This window comes from Strongylocentrotus purpuratus, unplaced genomic scaffold (genome assembly GCF_000002235.5).
Source record: "Strongylocentrotus purpuratus isolate Spur 01 unplaced genomic scaffold, Spur_5.0 spur5_scaffold_21, whole genome shotgun sequence".
NCBI classification, from domain to species: Eukaryota; Metazoa; Echinodermata; class Echinoidea; order Camarodonta; family Strongylocentrotidae; genus Strongylocentrotus; species Strongylocentrotus purpuratus.
This window is the reverse complement of record NW_022145607.1, coordinates 12513362-12526354: the sequence shown is the minus strand read 5'-3', so window position 1 is coordinate 12526354 and position 12993 is coordinate 12513362. Positions and strand designations below refer to the sequence as shown.

At 36.3% G+C, this 12993-nt stretch overlaps 1 protein-coding gene across 1 annotated transcript in view; it reads left to right on the top strand.

Annotated features, from left to right (window-relative positions):
- The window catches only part of LOC589042, a 32228-nt gene extending 19745 nt beyond the window's left edge, over positions 1-12483 (top strand). The window contains exons 6-13 of the mRNA XM_030994155.1: positions 2600-2766; positions 3172-3319; positions 5070-5225; positions 6208-6352; positions 8148-8270; positions 9044-9219; positions 9947-10081; positions 11604-12483. Of these exons, the coding sequence (XP_030850015.1) occupies positions 2600-2766; positions 3172-3319; positions 5070-5225; positions 6208-6352; positions 8148-8270; positions 9044-9219; positions 9947-10081; positions 11604-11795 (1242 nt within the window). The 3' untranslated portion in view covers positions 11796-12483. The remainder of the gene's footprint in view (positions 1-2599; positions 2767-3171; positions 3320-5069; positions 5226-6207; positions 6353-8147; positions 8271-9043; positions 9220-9946; positions 10082-11603) is intronic.
- The last annotated feature ends 510 nt before the right edge of the window (positions 12484-12993 follow it).

Below are 12993 nucleotides of genomic sequence, written 5' to 3'. Positions count from 1 at the left end.
TCTGATCACCCCCCCCCCCAGCTCCGATTTTTTTTTTACCCTTTATAGTTTGCCCTTTTTTTTCTTCATCATATAGATATATTTTCACTGAAGTATAATGTCCGACGTATAATAGTATTGTAAATATAGCATTTTAAACATTTTTTTTATATCAATAAATTTGATGCAACAGAAATTTTCATTCAAAAGTTTTACTTTGGAAATATAATTATTGTTCAGTAATATTCTTCGCATTTCGACATTATCAGCCGCTCGTTCTCTATTTCGTTTCCTATAATAAATATAAGGTATAATGTGTACATCATCAGGGATAATTACGTTATAATAATTAATCTCAAGGAAGAGATGATGTCGGCATACAAGCAAACGGAGGAATAGAAAACATTTAATAAAAAAAAGATGAAGATGAAAAACGACATTGCCAGATAAACAGAGAGACATATAGAGGGAGAGAGAGAGAGAGAGGGGGGAATAGAAAGAGAAAGAGAGAACGAGCGAGAGAGAGAGAGAGAGAGAGAAAGGGGAGGGGGAAGGGGCGAGAGAGATAGAAAGTTGGACGTAGTCCGTACTGTATTTATTTATATGATATTTGTCTCTCCGATCATCCTCCCCCCCCCCCCCCCCCCCACCCCAGCTCCGATTTTTGTCGCCTTTAGTCTGTCCTTTTTGTTATCATAATTATAGATATCTTTTCGCTGAAGTATAATGTCCGACGTATAATAGTATAGTCAATATAGCATAATAAACAGTGTTTATATCAATTTGTTGCAACAGAGATTTTCATTCAAAAGTTTTACTTTGGAAATATAATTATTCGCATTTAGACATTATCAGCCGCTCGTTTTTCACTTCGCTCGCTATAATAAATATAAGGTATAATAAAGTGTGTACATCATCATTATTTTATAATAATCTATCTCAAAAAAGGAATGTTGCCGGCATACAAGCAAACGGCGGAACAAAATTGGCAGATAGACAGAGAAAGCGACCGAGTGAGAGATAGAGGGAGAGAGAGAGACACATAAGCAGAGAGAAAGAGAGAGAGAAACAATCATTTCTTATAATTATCTATTTGTCTGTGACATTTTATCTTTATCACATATTCTTGTCCATTCCTTTATCGTGCATGATTGTTGTCTTTGAATGAGTGTTTCAGATAGGGTAAAGTCTGGCTTTACGTTATATGATTTTTATTTATGAGAATGTCGGAACGTGATCCCATTTAAAAATTAAAAAAACAGCAACGACAACTGCAATAACAACAAGACCCTTCCCTCCCCAAAAACAACATAAAGCAGCGTTATACATGAATACAAAGTCAGTTCATTGTTGTTGTTGTTGTTATTTGGTATTATCGGCGTTTCATTCTTTTTTTTAGAATATTTACGCCTTTCACTTTATTTATTTTTTTCTTCTATTTTTTGGTACTATTTGTAAATTCATACTCTTCTCTTTTTTTTTTAATAATATAATCTCAGATCTGTCATCCAATTATTCAATTATACCCTTACCTTACTTCCGCTCTTTAGAGTTTATAGCCATGACAACGACCCGTACCCTCAGCAACGTTCATTGTTCCTCTTACGTAACTCAGCTGTGGGAACATGCATGGGCCAAAGACAAAGACAAAGCTCTTTTCGCACATTCTATATAGGTCCCAAATACTTGCAGACATTTCTGTGTCGGTTTTATTTGTATTTATACTTTGTCAATACATATACTTACAAACTACAATTGTCAAAATTTGGCAATATATTCATACATATTGATATTTATATGGCATAAACATGCTCAAAGCGCTTTACATTAGTAAATAAAACAAACTAATTATTTTGCTCTCCAAATGGCACATCGGTATAGCTAGTACTGTATTTATTTATTATTATTCTATTTTGTCTCTCCTTTCACCCCAACCCTCCCCCATTCTGGATTCTTCTTTAGTTTCATTTTATCATGTCTATATCTTTTCGCTATAGTATAATGTCCGACAAAATAATATATATTTAGGCTGGTAAATTATTTCATATGAATATGATGCAACAGAGATTTACATTCAAATCCTTAATTTCTTATAAATTGTGTATTTTTCTCATAAAATTGAGTATCTAAATAAAAGAGAAAAAAGAAGAACAAAATCAGAATGAGGCGAAGAAGAAGAAGAAAAGATAACGAAGAAGAAAACCCTACAAAAGAGCTGAAAGAACTGAGAGGCTTGGAGCACAGCAGAGAACGGCCGTGCAACGTGTTCTCGACATGACAAGACCAGATTGGCAAATGATCTGCGCATGCGCTAGGTTCCCGTTAGTCGAAGCCTCTGGCCGCTTGAACGCACACGCATTGTGGCGCGCGCTGAGCAGTCTCACGGTACGGCGTGTTCGATTTTTAATCTCGTTTGTGAGGTGGCTATCAGGCTGAATAATGCCGAGCTGAACGGGTTAAGAGCATGTCACAACTGTCTCTCTCAATACACTATGATGTAGACAATTGTCATCTGACTTGCTGTAAATATCTTCTCTATTAAGATTATCAATGTTTTTCTTATCATTATGACTTCAATTTAATGACTTCAATTTAAATTTGATCATTTTCCACTGTGTAGACAGAATTACTCATTGAGAAAAAATTCAAGCTGTGCTATCGCCGTGGCAAACTTGACCAGTGCATGGGCTGCAGGGAGATGGTCAAAGCATACTGGGATCACAGCAGGAGCTGCCGGTCAGTTCGATGTGTGCTGCCATACTGTGGCTACTTCAAGGATTTGTGCAGGTAAGTTTTTTTGCTACAACTTGAAAACGGCATTCTCTATTCTCTAACATTATTCTTTCAAAATATTTGAAAGGTAGATCTATCGTAGATTTAGAATGCTTCTGGTTGAAGTTTTTGTTTAACAGGTCCTTTTATGCCATTTGTCCACTGACGCAGGAGCTACGGCTAGAGTTATCTTTAATTTTTTTTGTCCACTATGGTCAACTTAAAGGTAATGCAAAGTTTGGGGAAATTTTGAAATTTGGATTGAAAGTAGTAATTTTTTTAAATGTATTTGGATGCATGAATGAGTAGAAACAGAGAAATAAGTTAAGGAATGAATAAATAGAATGAAACTTGTAGATGGAATGTTTTACCAGCATAGTGTCAATACGATTGGATATGATCGATTTATATTTTTTTTAGTGAGAAGGGACTACTTCATGACCCTGAGATGCATTTCTTTGAGGAAGCTTTAGGGTGCTTGATAAAGGTGAAAGAGATTGATGTCTTAGAGAGACTGCATGAACTGCAACAGTTACAACAACCCGCTGCTGATGGGAAGAAAGCATGGGTAAGTCGACTTTCATGGCCAGAAAGCAAATGAGTGTTTCCGTGCAACGTGTCCCTCACGTCACGTCTTTTTTCATCTCAAATTGAAAAACCATTGATGACCATTTTGAATACTGGTGCTTTCTCATATCACTCATTCATGGATGAAATACAGTCAAACCTGAACAGAAAGACACCTGTCTATAAAAACCACATTTTTTTGTTTCTCTTGAATATGGTTTTTCATTGAACCATGTATTAAAGTAACCTGTACATAAAGACGATCTGAATATAAAGACCACTTTTCTTGACTTCTTTGAGCAGTCTTTCTATACAGGTTCGACTGTACATGAATTAATGTCATATGTAGTATCATACACATTACAGGGGTTTGACTGTATGAAATAATGTCATACGCCGTATCAGACACATTGCAGCTGTCTTTCCACACAGATTTGACTGTATATGAATTAATGTCATATGCAGTATCATACACATTACAGGGGTTTGACTGTGTATTAAATAATGTCATATGCCGTATCAGACACATTGCAGCTGTCTTTCTATACAGGCTCAAATGTACATCAGGCCTGATAAAAACCCGATTTAAATCGGTTTTCCGATTTTTTATATTTTTCCCGATTTTTTCCCGATTTAAAAAAAAAAAAAAAAAAAAAAAATCCAGATTTTTTTTTTTTTTTTTTTTTTGATTTTTTTTACCAGATTTTTTTTCTTCTTCGCTATTAATTTTATCCTGATTTTCCTGATTTCCACCTGATTTTCTGTGTTCTACCCTATTTTTTTCCCAAATTTCCCTATTTTTTCCCAATTTTCTCACTCGAAAGGGGGGAATGTTGTTAGATGCCATTTTTTCCCCGCGAATCCTCTTCTTTTTTTTTTACTCAAAGGGGGGCGTGGTTGAGGGGAAAACAAAAAACCTATTTTTTTTTTTAGTGCTCACTATCACCCCTGGTACATGGATTAATGTCATATGTCGTATCAGACACATTGCAGCGGTCTAGCGTTCTATACAGGTTTGATTGTATATGGATTAATGTCATATGCTATATCAGACATATAACAGCAGTCTTGCTATACAGGTTTGACTGTATAAGGATAAATTGAATATGCCGTAAGACACATTGCAGCGGTTTTTGTATACAGGTTTGACTCTAGGTTTGACTGTATATGGAATAGTGTCATATGCCGTTTCAGACACATTGCAGTGGTCTTTCTATACAGGCTTGACTGTATATGGATTAATGTCATATGCTGTATCAGACACATTACAGAGGTCTTTCTCTACAGGCTCGACTGTATATGGATTAATGTCATATGCCGTATCAGACACATTACAGCGATCTTTCTATGCAGGCTCGACTATATATGGATGAATGTCATATGCCGTTTCAGACACATTGCACCGGTCTTTCTATACAGACTCGACTGTATATGGATTAATGTCATAATCCGTTTCAGACACATTACAGCGGTCTTTCTATGCAGGCTCGACTATATATGCATGAATGTCATATGCCGTTTCAGACACATTACAGCGGTCGTTCTATACAGGCTCGACTATATATGGATTCATGTCATATGCCATATTACATCGGTCCTTCTATACAGGTTTTACTGTATATGGAATAATGTCATATGCGGAGCGCAAGGAGTGTCGAGTCTGACAGACGTAAGCGCTTTACAAGAACCCACTATTATAATGTAATCACGTTTATTTTTGTTTTCCCCCTGATTACCTTTTTTGGCATCAGAGTGCTGATGCAAATGCAGAAAGCTCTCTCAAAAAGGGACAGCACTACACTGATCTGAGAACAGAGGCCAAGCTTTGCAAGTTAGGACACTTTTCACCTATCCGTTGCAAAGCCAGACAATATAAAGTAGCACCGATCAGTGTCATCATCAAAAAGGTAACTTCTATACTTGTTCCTTTGGATATGATAGGCATAGGGATGTTATATTTGCCAACTAAAAAATTTGCGTAGGTCACCTCCCTTCCCCTTCCATTCAACTTTCTAATGGACAATTTGTACTACATGTATATATTTCTTTTTAAAATTTTGTTGAAATTTGTTTAAAACATGACGATTTTTTTCTATTTTGTTAGTTACTTTGTTTGCAAAATTTTCTTGATGCTTATCGGTAAATTGATGAGGTGTGAGGACCTGTCGTTATAGTGCTCTGATATGTGCCCCAGCAACAATTGTTTTAGCTTTATTTCATTAAATTGGGTTAGGTTTAGGGTTGGAATTAGATTTAAGTACAGTGCTAGGCTTGGTCCTGGGTTGAAGTTATGAACTTAGTTTGTGGTAGTGCTGTAAGTCAGGCGCCATGTTTGGGTTCTGTTCGGCAGAGTTAGGCAATTTTTTACACGAACTTGGTTCAGTCCAGGGTTCGGTAATATAATAGCAAGCAGCGTTAAAGTTACGGTGCGGTAGTCGGCACTGGGTAGCCAGGCCGGGCGAGCCGGCCAGCACAGAGCTCATTCTGCCCATCACTCCTGGTGAAAAACAATGCTTCCGATCAGCACGAATTTCACATAAATAAACTGCTTTAAAGAAAAGTAGTACTTACATTCATATTTCCGTCTTTAGTTATGTTTTATTTGCAATTTTACAAGATTCATTTTTTCAATTTGAAAATAAATGATATTTTTAAAAGATTTGCTGAGACAGTAATGTTACAATTCATGGAAGCTGCCATATTGAATTTACGCCCAGGCCCGTTTGTTTTCTGTTCTTTGAAATGTTTATTTTTAATAAGGTAAATAACAAAGTTCCTAAGTTTCCTGGATAAAGAAATAAAAATCTAGTTTGTGGAGGATATGTATGTAGACCACGGAGCATATGTCGTACAAGCGTTTTCCTTTTCTTACTCATCTATGCTTCTTAGGTCCGGTGCTATCCAAGTCTCACCGCTACTCTCCAGATGCTCCATTCTAAGAGTCAACCGTTCCTCGAAGGCATCATCTCAAGCTGTCTTTGGTACAGGCAGATCAAAGAAGAAAAGCTACTTGTCTGTTCTACATACCTCTCAGGTACTGCCCACTCTCCACTTCTTAATTCTTCTTCTGGTGATCTTCAAAGGGCTATTCAGCCTATCACAATATATTAAAACTAAAGATTGCATGAGGTATGAGGAAGAAAAAAGTAGTTTAATGGGATCAGGGCATTAGATGCCTCAGGAGTAGTCCTTGGAAGTTCTCTGGACTGTCAGGGTGCGCTAAATTTACTGGTAGGCAGTCCCATTGATTGGTCTGTTGCCAGATTTCAGACCCTGTCACCCTCTGTTTCAGGCCTTTGCAGGTTTTTATTGTACAGAATATATGGGGATACTTTATTTCTGGGTCACTTTACAAGCTGTAGAGGTGAAACCAACTGGTATCCCTGCCTTTGGCTAGTTTTTAGCTCATCCGGCCCGAAGGGCCCGATGAGCTTATGCCATGGCGTGTTGTCCATCCGTCCTTCTGTCCGTCCATCCGTCCTTCTGTCCGTCCATCCGTCCGTAGTTTTCAAAATGCTTCTTCTTCGTTATTTTTCAACCGATTTTGATTCTGATTGTTTCATATGATAGGGCTAGGAGGGGGATTTATAACTTCTACACAGAATCGTGAAATTCATTATCTATGCTAATTAATGCAAATTTATTCGAAATCACAAAAAATGCTTCTTTTCCTTCATTTCTCAACCGATTTTGATTTGGTGTGCTGTATCTGGTAGAGCTAACTTTGGTACACTAAACTTCACAGAATTTTGAAATTGTTCTCCATTAATTAATTATGGTAATTTATGCAAATTTATTCCAAAAATAACCAAAAAAAATTCTCCCTCATTTCTTGACCGATTTTGATTTGGTTTGCCTTATCTGGTAGAGCTAAATTTGGTACACTAAAATTCTACACAGAAATTTGAGATTTTGCTCCATTGATTAATTATGGTAATTTATGCAAATTTATTCCAAAAATAATTTAAAAATCACAAAAAATGCTTCTTCTCCTTCATATTTCCACCGATTTTGATTTGGTTTGCTTTATCTGGTAGAGCTAAATTTGGTTTACTAAAATTCTACACAGAATTTTGAGATTTTGCTCCATTGATTACTTATGGTAATTTATGCAAATTTATTCCAAAAATAATTTAAAAATCACAAAAAATGCTTCTTCTCCTTCATATTTCCACCGATTTTGATTTGGTTTGCTTTATCTGGTAGAGCTAAATTTGGTTTACTAAAATTCTACACAGAATTTTGAGATTTTGCTCCATTGATTACTTATGGTAATTTATGCAAATTTATTCCAAAAATAATTTAAAAATCACAAAAAATGCTTCTTCTCCTTCATATTTCCACCGATTTTGATTTGGTTTGCTTTATCTGGTAGAGCTAAATTTGGTTACTAAAATTCTACACAGAATTTTGAGATTTTGCTCCATTGATTAATTATGGTAATTTATTCAAATTTATTCCAAGAAATAACAAAAAATGCTTCTTCACCTTCATTTCATTTTTAAAGTTTTTTGCAAAATATTAAGATGATAAAAAGAGGAGAAAAGAGAGGTTAAAAATTAAATGTTCAGAATGCATTTTGTTTTCAGCAAAGTTCAAAAGTGTACCACATAAAATTTACGATATTTGTTGTTGCGAGATGCAGATGAGCGCTACGTCATTGACGTTCTGGTTCATAAAGAAATCCAGTATTGTCTGTATAATCCACTGATTTATGGAATGCAAAATGCTAGATTTAGGTGTCATGACTCACCACTGCACTCTGATGAATTATTTATTCATGTTTAATTAATTAAATCTCATCTCATCGGTTCTTCTAATTCTTCTAGAAAAGAGTCTGTCGTCCTATTTGGACGGCTATGAAGAAGACACTCTTGAGAAGTACTGGATTGAAGCATGCGAAGCTGCAGTTACGCTTCATGAGTCTGGAATACTCTACCTCAATTGGAAAGGTAATTCATCTGCTTCATTTGGGACTTAAATCCGTTTCATTGACAATCAGCCATGCATCAAGTCTTTCATCTACTTTGTGCATCTGATGGCTGATCATTACTGAAACGGAGTTTAGTCTTTTGTCAACTCTGTTTGTTGATACGGCAGGCAGCCAGTGAAAATGAATTCGTTTAATTAAATTATGGAAATGCAAGCATTACTTTATACCAACAGCACTTTGTTATTCCTGGCTCATTTTTCCTGATTGAGGTGTCATATGAAAGGGCAGAAAATGAGCTTTCCAGAAATGTGATTTTCTCTTTGAAATTCCGATACCGCCCACCAAATGACTTTTTGAAACCCTCTCTTCAAATTGTTTTTAATCACTGATGTATGAAATTTGCATCATTTGAGTGGCATCAACTGAAAGAGTAGGATCTAAAGCTTTACAAATATGTGTCATTTATCAATTGTAATTGTGATTAAGTTATGATAAAAGTTTAGGGGAAATTTCCAATTTGGTTGCCCACAGCATAGCAATTTTGATGCAGCATATGGTACCTGATTGTTAAAAAAATTAAAACTGTACGAATACATCATTACACAAAATGTGTGTAATACTCCAGTTTATAACGTCATAAGAATTTGTGGGGGCGGGGGGCTGTAAAAATATCCAATATTATAATTAATATTGTTTTAATCATTATTATTATTATTTTCATTATAAATGTTATCATTATTAATATTATTAGTAGTATTGATGTTATAATTACTATTATGTTTTTTCTCATAGTGGATCATTTAGTGGTGACTGATGAAGATCGTGTGAAGCTGTGCAACTTTGACTACGCCGTCGATATCCGTTCCTCCCGTCGGGGGCTGAGAGGATCATGCTCTGAGGAGTGGAGAGGAACGGAGGTTCCGGAGCACGTGAAAACTGGGCTGGATCCCAGGATAGCTCCTCCAGAGGTAAGAGCAGGGTTGACTTTCACTGAATAATTGACTTCTGAATTTTCTCTTTCCTGCAGATTCGATACAGGGATCACCCGTTTCCAGTAGGCAAAATGAAGTTTAGCTGGATAGATAGAATCACAAGTTATCATTTGTAACAGAATGTACATGGCCTACATGTATTATTATGTAGAAATCATTGTTTATAATAGGTTATTACTCCATTTTGTAGAGGCTAAATGAAAAAGCACTGTTGCCCAAGTCAGATACAAATGTATATGTACCTAGGTCATTGGATGCATATTACATGTAGTTTACATTGATGGATAACTTCAATGTCAAGCGATACATAGAAATGACTTTAAAGACGCAAAGTGGTGGGCTCTCGTGGGGAATTTGACACCATTCTGTGTTTTCCCAATAACAGGTGATGTCGATCACCAGGATTAGCCTTCACTTTTATGACAAACAGGCCTTATGAAATGTTCTGCATTTTCCACCCCTCCCCCCCCCCCCCCTCTCTCTATATGGCAAAAGTAAAAGATCTTACTTTTCCCTGACTCGAAAAACTCTCTGAGATTCTTGATAGGGCTACAGGTTTGCTGTGTGCAAGACTTGTACGCCCTTTTACGGTATTTCCACCAAGTCTGGTGTCAGTGAATTATGACCTCTCACACATCGAAACTGAAAACCATCTCCCTTTAAAATTTTAATGATCAATATCTCCTTTTCTTGCTTTATGAAGGTGCTTAATGGGAAAGGACTGACGCCGGAGTCAGATTCCTGGGGTCTTGGATGCCTATTATATCAGCTTTACAATGGTGGATGCCTCCCATATCCTGATCTCAGGCACTTGAGTGATGATGCAATCAGGGAGAAGGTAAGATTTAGTCTCGTCAGTTTTATTTTAATTCTGATTTTACCCCTGGTCTGAATCATGATTGAAGTCTTTATTCATCATAGATGGGAACCTTGACTGCCATTTTGTTTGGAGTATATATTATTATACAAATAATGAATGGTTATGAGTTCAATAGTGCGAATATTTTCATGAGTTGAAAGATTAACATTCTATTCAACGAGGCGTCAGCCGAGTTGAATAGAATTAACGTTAATCTTTCAACGAATGAAATGCATTCATTATTTGTACTCCTTATATTAAAGATAAATTAAAGTTGGAGTCAAGCCTTCTCAATTACATTCAGATTGCCTTCGCGTCAGATACACGCAGGGATACGCGCACGGCAGAGAGGTACGCAGTCTGCATATAACCAAAAATGCATGGCGCATATAACCAAAAATGCACGCCCGTGCAATATAACATCTATTGAATATCATGTGACCAACAATCCTCCAATCAAATGACAAGGATCCACGTAGGTGTTGTATAAATTATTATAATATTGTAGAGGTGTCATGGTCCTCACTACTAACATGACGGACAAAGAAAGAGGACAAAATATACAGTTCCTCATTCTACCCTCAACAATTGCTGTGGTAGACAAAGGAACATCCCTTCACTGCTATTATGTGAAAATGTGTAGAACAGGTGTCACATGCATTTTCACCTGTTCTACTTATTTTTACATAATAGCAGTGAAGGGATGTTCTTTTGTCTACCAAAGCAATTGTTGAGGGTAGAATGAGGAACTGTATATTTTGTCCTCTTTCTTTGTCCATCATGTTCATAGTGCCTGTTGATATGCCCTTGGACTATGGATCACTCGGTTCACGGTTCAAATCCCCCTGCGACACTAATGTCCTTTGGCAAGATATAAGTTTATATTTGCCACTCTCCACCCAGATGTTAAACGGGTACCAATAGGGAGGAATTCCTTGAATGCTGTAAGCACCAAAATCGGTAGCCCAGCGGGGGCAGGGATAATATTGGATCCCCTTGTAAGGTGGATATGTATGCTATAAAAATATCCATTATTACTATATTCTTCTGTACACTGTAAGTGTGCCAAAAGTTGATTCAGGCAGTCTGATGTGTGTTCCACTGGTCAATCAGAGCCAGTAAAGAGTTAAACCTCTAATTTGGACTAAAATAATGTAAGTAAGCGTGTATAAAACACTTGGCAAGATTCCAAACCCTCTGCCAAGAATCAATGTAGATGTAGATAAGCATCTTATTTCCCACCCCTTAGACATGAGGACACACATGTGTTACACTATAATATGGGGAATAAGCCATGTGTTGAAATACAACTTTTTGTTGAATGCATGCCATACAGTGTCAATTATTTCCTCAAATTTGTTTACGAAGAATTAAATTTTGCTGAATCCATTCCTATTCCTGTTTCTATTCCTGTATCTATCCTATCCCTATTCCCATTCTGACTTAAGTTTCAACTGAGACTCTTCTTTAAAAACAATTTTTTGTTTGTTTCACCATGTAGAGGTTGACTGAAAAACATTCCAAGCTTGTCCCTGCTTCACCAAAGATCCAGTTGCTGTCTGAGATGTGCTGGAAGAAAGATCAGATGGACAGAAAGTCACCAGCAGAGTTGGTAACATCGTTAAATGTGTACAAGAAGAAAATGGCAGAAACGAGGTACAGATCACATGAAACTGCTCAGCAGGAACAGTGATTTTTGATGTGTTTATGGAGATGGAAAAGAAACTTGAAAACAGTTCAGTTTCGCCGTCATAAAACTTGATATCAATGAGAAGTTACATTGGCTATTATGCACTGAAGCCGTTGTATTTGATTGGCCGTGAGCAAGTTTTGAAACAAAATAGAAATGGGGCACTTGTTATTGATGAGAAAGTTTGATTAAATAGAGCCTTGGAGTGTGGGGAATACTTCTGCTTGCTGGAAGATATTCTTGATAAAAGTCTTGAAGTTACTTCAGTGACTAATGGAAGGCCAGGGACCAGTTTCACAAAGCCTTTTTTCAATGACAAATGACAAAAATTAGTGACAAACCTGCTGATAACTAATCAGAAGCAAGGATTTCATTAGCTTAATTATAAAAAAGCTGTCATTAGTGGCTGATGACAAGTTTTGTGAAATGGGACCCTGAAGTTATGTACTGTAATTACGTGAGAAAATTCAATTATGTAAATTTGATCTTGGAAGTTTTGATATTAGTGATATCTTTGGTGCCCATATTAGTTCACAGTGACAGCTAGTATAGATTTGGCACTGTAAACAAATACATTCCCATTACCTCATTTTTGTGTTTAATGAATGTGCATTCAAATCTGAAAGAAAATATTTCTATAGAAATAGAGGAAAGATTTGCGGCAAAAATAGTCAATTCTGACTACTTGCTGGAATTTTTTTTTTTTTAAAACACTACATATTATTTCATGTAGTATTATATGATCAGGGTATTTCACAATTTATTTTTTACTTCACAAAAGTTTTATGTCAGATTTTTGTTCTGATTTCTTGCCATGAGGAACTGCTTACATTTGATTAGTTTTTCTTTTACATTCTTGTCAGCACAAACGCAAACATTCTTGACTGTGTACCTCTTATATGGGGAAGTGCTGTAGTCATCCTGAATGTAAACCATTCAAAATCTATGTTTTCCCCCACTTTTTAAAAGTACAGGGAAACCTGCTTTAGTGACCAATGATTGTTTATAAAGACCATCTCTATTGAGGCACTCTATGGAGCTGGTCATTACGTCTAAAATGATTAATTTTGATTTGATGTCCTGGAGGGTGTTTCACAAAGATCCTAAGTCAAACTTAACTCTAAGTTGGACTTAAAAATTATGGAGAGCCATTTGTAGCCTTAAAATAAAATATATTCAAAAGCCAAAATTAAAGTATTTT